The sequence below is a fragment of the Rana temporaria genome, chromosome 3 (genome assembly GCF_905171775.1).
Source record: "Rana temporaria chromosome 3, aRanTem1.1, whole genome shotgun sequence".
NCBI lineage: Eukaryota > Metazoa > Chordata > Amphibia > Anura > Ranidae > Rana > Rana temporaria.
The window spans coordinates 125,156,639-125,169,747 of record NC_053491.1 but is presented as its reverse complement, the minus strand read 5'-3'; the positions used below and the strand labels follow the sequence as shown (position 1 = coordinate 125,169,747).

Below are 13,109 nucleotides of genomic sequence, written 5' to 3'. Positions count from 1 at the left end.
AACAAATGGGAAAATGCTGAAGTATAGTGGAAATGTGTTGATACAATATATGGGCCATCAAATGTTAGATTGAAAGAAGGTTTTGATTTTTGTTAAAATTTTCATTTGTTCTGCTCATGTATAGTCAGATTTATTTTAATTATTCACTACCTTATCTCAATTATAATTTTCTCAAGCAAACATTTAGCACTGCATAGCTGTCCAAATACTGTTTCATCACATGACATTATTTACCGATTAAGACTTTATTTTTCTTTAATCATTATGTCTTACATCATTATTTAATATCCAAATTGCTCTATTTTACATGTGTCTTTAACCACTTCAGCCCCGGAAGATTTTACCCCCTTCCTGACCAGAGCACTTTTTATAATTTGGCACTGCGTCACTTTAACTGACAATTGTCCAGTTGTGCTACACTGTTCCCAAACAAAATGTGCGTCCTCTTTTTCTTTTAATGGTATTTGATCACCTCTGCGGTTTTAATTTTTTGCGCTATAAACAAACTAAGAGCAACAATTTTGAAAAAAAAAACGTGGGTTATTTACGAAAGGCAAATCCATTTTTGCACTGCAAGAGCAAACTACAAGTGCAAAGTGCAGTTGAAATTGCACTGAAAGTGCACTTGAAAGTGCAGTCGCTGTAAATCTGGGGGGTAGATCTGAAATGAGGGGAAGCTCTGCTGATTTTATCATCCAATTATGTGCAAGCTAAAATGCTGTTTTTTATTTTCCTTGCATGTCCCCCTCAGATCTACAGCGACTGCACTTCCAAGTGCACTTTCAGTGCAATTTCAAGTGCACTTTCTACTTGTAGTGCAAATTAGATTTGCCTTTCGGAAATAACCCCCAATATCTTTTACTTTTTGCTATAATAAATATCCCACATTTAAAAAAACAACAACACATTTTTTCCTCAGTTTAGGCCGCTATGTATTCTTCTACATATTTTTGGTAAAAAATCTCAATAAGCACATATAGATTGGTTTGCGCAAAAGTTATAGTGTCTACAAAATAGAGGATAGTTTTATGGCATCTGTAGTATTATTATTTTTTTTACTAGTAATGGCAGCGATCTGTGATTTTTATTGGTACTGCGATTTTGCGGCGGACACATCGGACACTTTTGACACATTTTTGGGACCATTTTTGGGACATTTATACAGCGATGAGTGCTCTAAAAATGCACTGATTACTGTATAAATGTCACTGGCAGTGAAGGGGCTAACACTAGGGGGCGATCAAGGGGTTAACTGTGTTCCCTCACTGTGTTCTAACTGGGGATGGGGCTTACCAGGGGATATGACAGATCGCTTTTCACACTTTGTATAAACACACGATCAGTCTCTTTCTCCCCTAAGAGATCCAGCATCTGTGTGTTTAAACACACAGATCCCGGTTCTTGCTCTGTCACAAGTGATCACGTGCTCCCCTAGTGGCCACAAGGCGAAGCCACTTAAGGTAACCTTGCTTTGCCTAGCCGTGCCATTCTGCCTCGGTAAAACTGCGGCGGATGGTCATTTTTGTAAATATTTTATTATATCTTTCCATGTGAGAACACTGAAGACATTACACTTTGCTGCAATGTAAAGTAGTGAGTGTACAGATTGTATAACAGTGTAAATTTGTTGTCCCCTCAAAATAACTCAACACACAGCCATTAATGTCTAAACTGCTGGCAAAAAAGTCAGTACTTTGAGTAATTCATGGTCATTCAATGGACATTATAAGTTTTGTTTCTGCTCACATACAAAACAATATATATATAGATGTATGGTTTCACAAAGAAACACGTTAAAGTTGTTCACAATCCACTTGCACAATGTATATTCAGTGAAATATTTTTTTTTCCTTGCATGCAAGTCATCCCACATTCCAGTAAATTGCTCAATGTGCCTGGAACTGATGCTCTCAAGGGAAAATGAAAAATGTGTCCATATTGTTTTCATTTTATCTGTGTAATCCACAAATGAAAGGAGAACTCTATAGGGATTTTAAAGCTCTGTTCTTCATCTTTAAACTATTAGGTCGGTCCAATTAAAGGTATCACCATGTACAGTCAACATGATCTTTTCTGTGAGGGATTGTGCTAAACAAGCTCAAGAACAGGCGCTAAGGATCACAATCAATTTAGCTTGTATTGTTATTTTTAGTGGTACACCATTGGCAATTTACATTAACCACTTAAGGACCCCTTCACGCCGGCAGAATGGCACGCCTGGGCACAAGCACGTACCTGTACGTCCTGTTTAAGAGCCCAGCCTCGCGACCTGGTCCGAAGCTCCGTGACCGCGCCCGCGGGACCCGCGGACCCGATTGCTACTGTTGTCCTGCGATCGGTCATAGGAGCTGAAGGATGGGGAGAGGTGTGTGTAAACACACCTTCCCCATTCTTCATTGTGGCAATGTCAGTGATTGTCTGTTCCCTGATATAGGGAAAGATGATCACTGACGTGACACGTCCAGCCCCGCCCCCCCTACAGTTAGAAAAAAATATGAGGTCACACTTAACACCTTCAGCGCCCCCTAGTGGTTAACTCCTAAACTGCAATTGTAAGTTTCACAGTAAACAGTGCATTTTTATAGCACTTTTCGCTGTGAAAATGACAATGGTCCCAAAAATGTGTCAAAATTGTCCGATGTGTCCGCCATAATGTCGAGTCATGAAAAAAATCGCTGATCGCCGCTATTAGTAGTAAAAAAATATTAATAAAAATGCCATAAAACTATCCCCTATTTTGTAAACGCTATAAAAATGTTGCGCAAATCAATCGATAAACGGTCGATTTTTGCGTTTTGTTTTTACCAAAAATAGGTAGAAGAATACGTATCGGCCTAAACTGAGGAAAAAATAATGTTTTTTTTATATCTTTTTTGGGGATATTTATTGTAGCAAAAAGTAAAGAATATTGTTTTTTTTTCAAAATTGTCGCTCTATTTTTGTTTATAGGGCAAAAAATAAAAACCGCAAAGGTGATCAAATACCACCAAAAGAAAGCTATATTTGTGAGAAAAAAAGGACGCCAATTTAGTTTGGGAGCCACGTCTCACGACCGCACAATTGTCAGTTAAAGCGGCGTAGTGCCCAATTGCAAAAAGGGGCAAGGTCCTTAACCTGCATAATGGTCCGGGTCTTAGGTGCTTATACTAAATACTGTATATGTGGATTGGGATCCCAAGAAATATATAGCAACATGTGTCATGTCTTTAAATGCAATATACTTAAGCATGGACAGTAATCAGTTGTTGCCACATTGAAAAAGCCATTACCATCAAACCTCATCTCTTATGTCTTACATTACCTCAAATCAAATGCTTTTACAAAACTCTTCAGGCATTTCACAATTTGTAGAAAACTGCAATCAACAGTATACTTTGAGTATTGCTAGTAAATGCATAAACCATGAACTCTCAAACAAAACTGAAATCGTTGACTGACCACAAACAATTCACAAGTGAAAATATGGCACTCTTTATGTCCTCAAGAGATTCTTTTTCTTCAATAAAGCTTCTATTTAAAAGAAAAATGATTGCTCTATTGTTGTTCTATAAACAATTCAAAGGGATTTGCCAATTTAGAATGATTTTCTATTCTATGTTATTTAAAGTATATATATTATATAAGTCAATGCATGTGGTTCTTATTTCTGTGCAAAATGAAAGCCTTTTTTTTGGAGCTATGCTGTAAGCTAGTCTAGCTAATCCCCAAACCACACACTGCACACTTCAGATCAGATCCAACTTTTGCACATTCAGGTGTCAGATAAATCCCAATGCATGCATGTATTTAAGACATTGAGTGAGCACCAATGCATGCCTTTCAGACCTCAGATCAGCTTCCATGCATGCATACACTTTAGATCTCAGGTCAGCCTCCCTGTAACACCACATACACACTATACAACTTTTGTTGTCCGATTTCCTTTAGATTTACCAAAATCATGTAGTGCAAGGGCCATGACTGATTGCATACAATTTGAAAGTCTGAAGGTTTGAACACATATTTTATGATTTTGGTAAATCTGAAGGAAAAAATCTACAGAAAAATGCATAGGGGTAGATCCACAAAGAAAGTACGCCGGCATATCTATTGATACGCTGGCGTAATTTCAAAATTCCCGCGTCGTATCTTTGTTTTGAATCCTCAAAACAAGATACAACGGCATCTGGGTTAGATCCGACAGGCATACGTCTTCGTATGCCTTCGGATCTTAGATGCAATTTTTCGGCGTCCACTAGGTGGCGTTCCCGTCGTAATCCACGTCAAGTATGCAAATTAGCTATTTCCACGAACGTACGAGCGGCCGTCGCATTTTTTTACGTCGTTTCCGTTCGGCTTTTTCAGGCATATAGTTAAAGCTGCTATCTGGTGGCGTACTCAATGTTAAGTATGGCCGTCGTTCCCGCGTATAATTTTGAAAATTTTACGCCGTTTGCGTAAGTCGTCCATGAATGGGGCTGGACGCCATTTACGTACACGTCGAAAACAATGAGGTCCTAGCGACGTCATTTGGAGCAATGCACCCTGGGAGTTTTGACGGACGGGGCATGCGCAGTTCGTTTGGCGCGGGGACGCTCTTCATTTAAATGAAACACACCCCCTACCCGCCCAATTTGAATTGCGCGCCCTTACGCCGCGAGAGATACACTACGCCGCCATAACATACGGCGCAAATTCTTTTAGGATTCAAAGAAAAGAAAAGTAAGTTACAGCGGCGTAGCATATCTCACATACGCTGCGCCCACTCAGATGTATGTGGATCTGCCCCATAGTGTGTATTCAGCTTAAGTATGCAATTTAGAACTCAGATCTAATGACAGCCATGCACTTCAGACCTCAAATCAGCCTAAATCCATATGCTTCGGGCCTCAGATCAGCCCATGTGCATACCCTTTAGACCTTTAATTAACCCTAATCTATACACTTCAGACCACAGATCAGCCTTAGTTCATATATACGTCTGATCATAGATCAGCCCCAATCAGCCCACTCAGCATATGTGAGTCCCTGGGGTTGCCTGCCACTGGACTATATCATAAGAAGCCAAATTTGTACAGATTTTATTACAATGTATTATAGAGTACCATAGTTGATATTTATGAGTGTCTGAGGCAGCAATATCCCAGGAAGTTCTACAAACAACCTTGATGGCTTTTCCTAATAACATGAGCAATGCTCAGTAAAAACATTGAAACCTTTCTCTACACCAGAGTTATCTCCATCAACAAAAGTGCTCAGATGGCTCAAAGGCAGATATCCTGTTCTCATTTAAAGAAATAACACCATTTTTAATTGTTCTCATAATTGTTATTATTTTCTAGGGTTAAGCTGTGACTGCATCTGTCCAGGAAACAGGTTTCTGCCCAAATCAGTATTGTGTCTCTAGGTCTGGCATGTCCACGCAAGAACTGTTGTGCTGAAGAAACCAAACAAGCAAGAGTTTGCACTGGCAAACAGCCTGGACTGGGAAGTGAGTTCAAACCTGGCTGCTATACTTTGGTGAACTCTTCCTAAAGAGTTTTAAACACCAATCCATTCATGGGTGGACACAGAAATATTTTACAGTTTGACTGTGTACCCAATGTGTTTATTCACAATAATTGGTGGCGGCTAGCTGTGTGTTAAACATTAGTCATAGCTCTGTGCTGTAATGTCACATGTGATGTGTTTTTTTGACTTTCAGGACAAAGCTGGGTTCTGCCAGATTTAAAATGACAAAACTGAAACTACAAGGGTGTTTTTAATCCTCTAGATCCTTATTCCTGGCCAATAAGTGGGTATGTTGACAGTTGTGTTGGAGGGCAGCTGTCAAGTAAATTTTTGGCATAATTGATAAGGTTATTAGATTGAGTTGCAGGAATGGGAAAGGAGAAGCTTACTACTTCAACAGGGGTAGGAAACATTGGCAGTGAGTGGAGTAAACTTTGGTTCAGGCAGGTGCTTGACCCTTAGGCCCCGTACACACGGTCGGTTTGGTCCAATGAGAATGAACCAAAGTTCATTTTCATCGGACCAAACCGACCGTGTGTATAGGCTATCGGTCTGTTTTCCTTCGGTCCAAAATTTTAAAACATGCTTCAAAACCGAACCAATGGACCGCTGCCCCATCGGACCAAACCGATGGTTAGTACAGAAAAGCATCGGTTCAAAACCCGCGCATGCTCAGAATCAAGTCGACGCATGCTTGGAAGCATTGAACTTCATTTTATTCAGCACGTCGTGTGTTTTACATCACCGCGTTATGACCTGATCGGATTTTGAACTGACGGTGTGTACACATATCAGGCCGTACGGCCACTTCAGAGGTGAACCGATGAAAACGGTCCGTCGGACCATTCTCATCGGTTTTGTCCGACCGTGTGTACGGGGCCTTAGGCTTAAGGTAAGCACATGGCAACTGTAGAGCTGTTTAAACATGAGCTGTGTTTTTTTTGGGGGAGGTGGATGTAACAAGTGAGGAAAGGGAAGGAGGTATACCAAAAGCAGATACATAGTGGATAGGGGCTGTGACAGCAGCAGGTGAGCAGAGACCAGATGCATATTTGTAATAGTTGGGTAGTAGGGAGCAGCTACATTCTTTTTCAACAATATGCTGCAAATGTTTTATTTGGAGTTCTATGCCAGAAAGTTAGTTAAAAAACATAGAAGAGGGTGGCTAATGAAGTAAATGTTGGGTGCTACTACTTCATAGAGAAATGATACAAGCAATTTAATGGTATACAAAGAAAACATAGGCAGACAAGAGGAGTATTCCAGTCTCCTAACTTCACCTCCCCTTTAGGACCTAGAGCCCCATTATGACTAAAATATAAACTTCAAGTTCTCAGAGATCCTCACCTTTATAATTTACTACTATTCAATACATGATGTATTATGCCATAGTAACTCACTGCCCTGTGTGTACTGTTTGTTAGTTTGCAATACCATTTTTGCCTAGAAGCTCTGGCCATTCTTGGAAAAGTTGCGCTCCCACAGCATAGCTCAATTACTGTGCTGCTCTTATTGCAAAGTTGGAAGCTATGATTGTTGTGCCTTATTTCTTTGTATCTTTTATAGTGTTTTAAAATAAAGATTTATGGTGAAAGGAAAGAAAACAAGAAAGTGCAAATGTGAGACAAACATATTCAGCAAAGAGGAACATGAGGAGTGCCATCCATGAAGGTATGCATACTTAAAAAAGCAGCAAATCTGACATTTACCAAATATTCACTGCAGGTGAATATTCCAGGAATATGTGTTTTATACTACAGTTATTGATTTACCAACTGTGAATGTTTGGTGAAAGTTGCATGCACTGCTTTATAAATATGTCCTTAATGCCCCATACACACGATCGGAATTTCCGATGGCCTAAAATCCGATGGAATTTTTCGTCAGAATTCCGTTCAAGCTGTCACACTGACAGACAAAATTCCGACCGTCCAAAACGCGGTGACGTTAAACATTACGACGAGCCGAGAAAAACGTTCAATGCTTTCGAGCATGCGTCGACTTGATTCTGAGCATGTCTGTTTTTTTCTTCGTCGGAGTACCACACAGACGATTGGAATTTCCGATAGGATTTTTTTACATTGGAAAAAAATAAAACATGTTCTATTTCTAAACTCCGCCGGACTTTTTTCATCGGAAATTCCGATCGTGAGAACAGGGCATCAGAGTAACTTGAAAAGAAAACAGTGGCCCTCAATGGGCATTTCATTATAGAAGTTTTTTTAGAAGAGCACACAGTTTCAGTATTATAAATAGGCCATTACTCTTTGTGTGTTAAAAAGGTGTTTTGTTTCTGCCTTTCTTCCCCTCTTTCCCTTTGATTTTACCCGGAGATCCTTCCAGTAACACACTTCATGTTATAGCGTGACAATGTACACTATCAGTTTATGAAGGGATCACATTGTAACGCTGGACAGAACTGCAAAACACATCTCCTCTTTTCTTCTGCATACTATAATGGGAGAGTGCTTTGTAGCTCACAAAAGCTGAGGACAATATAATTGATAAGAATGTAGCAAGGGCAGAGAGCAAAATAAGTGATCAAGTCACAAGACATCTTGCAGGATCAACAGGTATTTTCTTCATATATTGAATGCTTGCAATTGTATATTTTCTAGACCAAAATAGAGCAAATAAGAGAAGTTCATTGTTAGGGTTTACATACACTTTAATTTACTTTTTTTTTAATAGGTATAAGAAAGAGTAGCTTACTAGCCCCCATTTCCTAAATGGCTTTAGGAATATCACTAATAATTCCTAATGATGCATTTTTTCCTTCCTATCAAAAAACAACAACAACCTTTTGTTTTCACATTTGTAAGAAAGTAAGGCCTGAGATTGGTGGCGAAAATTTCTCTTGACACAGCTGTTAAAACTATTTACAATTATGTAAATAACCGCTCAGTAGTTTTCAAAGAACCTCCTCACTGGAACCAAACCATGGGTGCCGGCAATGCAATAGTGATGCAAAAATACGAAGGAAACTTGGACAGCCGCACTCCAAAAATGTTCTTTTAATTAAAATCGATCACAAAATGAATATGCCACAGCAAAAAAATTGGAACAAAAGCTAACGTTTCGCACTGTAGCTTCAGTGCTTAGTCATAGCTAGTACGGCACATTTTTGGAGTGCGGCTGTCCAAGTTTCCTTCGTATTTTTGCATGACTCCCAGATAACCTTACACTACAAGGGTTAATTTAGAGAGGGTATAGAAGCTGAAATCAATGCCTGCAAATCCCCAAAATGTTTGAAAGCAATGAATTAAACTGTCTTGTGAAAATGGTATGTGCTGGTAATACTGTAAGTGTTGCAGTCATAAATGTTACATTTGGAAAACTCCTTTAAAGAGCTGCAATCTCTTTACGAGCAAGTGACTGAATATAAATTGCTTTATTGTGTCCGTGTTGCATTGTAATAGATAACTCACCAAGTCATGCTTCTCATAGAGACCCCCTTTGACTTTACAAATAAAAGTGATTACTTCTTTCCATCTTTGTGGAAAGTAAATGTGGGTAACTACATGGCATTAGAAGCCATCATGATTGACCTCTGGCACATCCCATCTGCTGTATGTGACATACTGCTCTAATTAACTATTAACGATAGGTTCTTTACAGATGGCACACTCACCTCGACTCAGTCCGTCAGGTCCCCGTAGGATTCTGCATTCTTCTATTTGACCAAATGGAGAAAACATCACCCTGATATCGTTCTCGTTACACTTCTTCGAAACCATGCCGATGAACAATTTTCTGTCTTCCACAGCTAGAAGATAAAAAATAATGAATGAGCAAAGGCCATTTCATCTTTTTATTCCTGTGATCAATGCTTCATTACCACATCAAAACCAGCTGCGATCATGTGAGCCTAGCTTTGTGCTTTACACAGGTCCCAGGAAGGCAAATGCTTACTCTTTATTTCGCATTTATTTTCTTTCTTCCTTTTTTTTTTTTTTCTGTGATGCTACTACAGCTCACAGCATGATAAGAAGCTGCTGTTCTTCCCAATACATTCATCTCAGACTAAGAAAGAAAAGTTGCTATATTTAAGGCTGGGACAAGCTGCATTTTAGTAAATAAATTCAAACAACAACATTAATAAAACACCTTATAACTAGGCATACATTTAAACAAGGTGGCTTTACTTAGATGTTCAAGTACATAAATCAATGCACACAGGGGTGGACAGTCCTCAAAACTGGCTTGCTGATTTGTAGCCACTGAAATATGGGTGGAGTTACTGTATAGTTGTGTACTTTTTTGTCTGTTCAGCTTTGATAAGGCTATGTAAAACATATTTGCATGCTATTACCTGTAAAAAAAAGAAGCATGTAATAAGGCTAGAACTACTGTGAGGCCTCATTTTGCTGTCTGTGCTTGACTGGAAAGATTTCCCTTTACTTCAAACTTTTTATAACCCTTGCAAAACATGCACAATGTAACTATTTGTGTCCCCGGGCCTTTTTTTTAGATATAATATTTTTTGTTCTTGCTTTGGCAATGTCTCAATTCAGTGTATTCTATTATTAAGGTAAACATATTATACATCTTTGGAAGGGCAGATAGGGCCAGATTCACGTACAATAGCGACGGTGTAACGTAACCCGTTTACGATACACCGCCGCAAGTTTCCAGTTTTAGTGCCCGATCCACAAAGCACTTACCTGGAAACTTGCGGCGGTGTATCATAAAGACGTCCGGCGCAAGGCGGGCCCATTCAAATGGGCGTGTGCCATTTAAATTAGGCGCGCTCCCGCGCCGGACCTACTGCGCATGCTCCGTTTCGCGATTCCCGTCATGCTTTGCGCGCAGTGACGTCATTTTTTCGAACGGCGACGCACGTAGTGTAATTCCGTATTCCCGGACGGCTTACACAAACGACGTTCACTTTTAAATTTTGACGCGGGAACGACGGCCATACTTTATACAGCAATACGATTGCTGTGTAAAGTTAGGGCACCTAAAACGACGACTAACTTTGCGACGGGAAACTAGACTAGCAGCAACGTAGCGAACGCGAAAATCCGTCGTGGATCGCCGTAACTCCTAATTTGCATACCCGACGCTGGTTTAGGACGTGAACTCCCCCCAGCGGCGGCCGCGGTACTGCATCCTAAGATCCGACAGTGTAAAACAATTACACCTGTCGGATCTTATGGATATCTATGCGTAACTGATTCTATGAATCAGTCGCATAGATAGAAACAGAGATACGACGGCGTATCAGGAGATACGCCGTCGTATCTCTTTTGTGAATCTGGCCATAAGGCTTACATTTGGTAGCAAATTTGTTAACATATATTTTTATTTTCTTAATTATTATTGGGAATAAACAGTAACATTTTTCCAATAGAACAATTACATCATCAATTACAACATTTGTGTACCCCCATAAATTAACCCCAACATATAATCAACAAAGTCTGCTGTTTAAAATTTTATTACAATAGTGTTACTTTTATTTAACAGAGCAGAATAGGTCAATGATAAGTTCACTTTTTGTAAAAAAAATTAAATAAAAAAATAAATGCACGTATTTTGCAGTTAAAAATGTGTTTAATAATGTTTTATACATCCTGTAAAGCATTGCACCTGCTTTCAATGGATTGTGTGTAAAGTGCCTGGATCCTGCAGACTCTCAGTACACTGTCTGCCTGTACTCCCAATATGGACAGGCAGTTACTGAATAACAGGAAGAATCAATGAACTATGAGGACGCTCACCAGCACCCTTGCAGTTCATTGAGAACTACAAGCCGCAATGACTGACGGTACTTGTAATCTATTCATTCACAGGAAACTGTGAATGAGTGACATGGCCATGTGGGAAGAGCGCTGCACAGCCACGCTGTTTTTAAATTGCCTCAGAACACGGAGAAGATCCCCCACCTGCTGTTGACACAGAGTGGGGAGTGCAGGTGGCTGTAGGTGGGTGGATAAGAGCATGTTACATGTTAAATATGTATGTAACATGTAACATGCTCCTAAAGGTGTATTTAACACTTAGACCAAAAGTGAACCTATGTATTTTACATTTAGGAGATGCTTAATCACCTTTTGAGGCTACTTGCGATACACATATCATAAATTCATTTCATTTATTCAGTTAAGTGAAAAGCAAATTCTTCTTCACTTTGAATATTCAATCGTGCAGAACATATAAATGAACAGGAGTTTGCTTTCCACAGAACTTCCTTTGTAAACTCCATTGGTAAAATAGCCCAACTGCTTTGCTGCTTTCAAGTGCCTAAGAGCATCAAAAAAACATTACATGTTACATTCTTCTTAAAGTTTAACTAATGGCAACTTTTTTTTGGAAAAAGTGGTGGGGGATTAAAAGGTCTATGTGTCCCTGTTTGGGAGATTCAGTATCTCTAATTCTCCTAATCACCAATTTCACTGGGAAAGAAAGTGATGGGTAAATCCAAAATCTTAAAGTGGGAGTGAACTCCCATCTCTGACTTTTACCTATAGGTAAGCCTATAATAAGGTTTACCTATAAGTAGCATAAATATATTTGGATGCAGCTGGTGACGTCACTGGAGCATTCGCTCTGTAGGAACATGCTGTTCAGAGCCATGCCGTAAACAGTGACTCCCGTGCACAAGCACGACAGAGAACAGGAATAGAGGCTAAATCGTCCAATGAGTACACACGATCGGAATTTCCGACAAGAAAACCGTGGATTTTTTTTAGGAAAGAATGTTGGCTCAAACTTGTGTTGCATATACATGGTCATACAAATGTTGTCGGAAATTTCGACCATCAAGAACGCGGTGACGTACAACACTATGACGAGCCGAGAAAATTTAAGTTAAATGATTCCGAGCATACGTAGGATTTTGCATCGTCGGAATTGCATATAGACAATCGTCATTTCTGACTTTTGCCGTCGGAAAATTTGAGAACCAGCTCTCAAACATTTGTTGTCGGAAATTCCGACAGAAAATGTCTGATGGTGCCTACACACGGTCGGAATTTCTGACTAAAAGCTCATGTCGAACTTGTCTTGTGTACGTGGCATAAGGGAGGATTCCTCCTACATTGGTAAGTGGTTTTAGTGCTTTCCTACTAAAGAAAGTTTTGCTTTAGATTTAAAAACAGGGTTCTGTTACTTGACAGGTTCAGTTAAATTAGGGAAAGCCAAGGACATATATACATGTACAAGTAAAACAGCACAGATGGACTAAGTGTGTTGTTCGCTTTTTTAAGGGAGGGTTGAGTTAGCATTCCTAATAAGTTGTCACAATTGTAAAAAAAAAAAATTCTAATTTTTTTAATCCTTTCTAGAGATATTTTTGTGTGTATAGCCAGCTTTTTTTCAGTAATAGATGAAGCAGCAAGTAATACTTCACCTCAACTGTGACCAGAACCTTTATCTGTAGTTACTATGATAGGTATACTGAGAATAAAATTATATAAGCATGACAGTGTATACTCATTACATTAATGCTTGCTCTGTGGTTAAATTCCTACCTCAGAGACAGGCATTTTTACCATTTTGCGTTTTATATCGAAATATATTTCCTCGTATTGTTATCATGGTAGAAAAGCCCCTGGAAATGCTCATTGATTTAGCAAAGATTTACTGTTTTCTCCTATGACCAAAGGAAAAGCTTT

The 13,109-nt window shown here is 39.3% G+C and overlaps 1 protein-coding gene across 26 annotated transcripts in view; it reads right to left on the bottom strand.

The window, feature by feature from the left end:
* Positions 1–13,109, bottom strand: part of CELF2 (CUGBP Elav-like family member 2) — a 702,444-nt gene that overhangs the window by 121,656 nt on the left and 567,679 nt on the right. For all 26 annotated transcript variants that reach the window (XM_040343368.1, XM_040343357.1, XM_040343358.1 and 23 more), the window contains one exon: positions 9,122–9,256. In XM_040343368.1, coding sequence (XP_040199302.1) covers positions 9,122–9,256 — 135 coding nt within the window. The remainder of the gene's footprint in view (positions 1–9,121; positions 9,257–13,109) is intronic.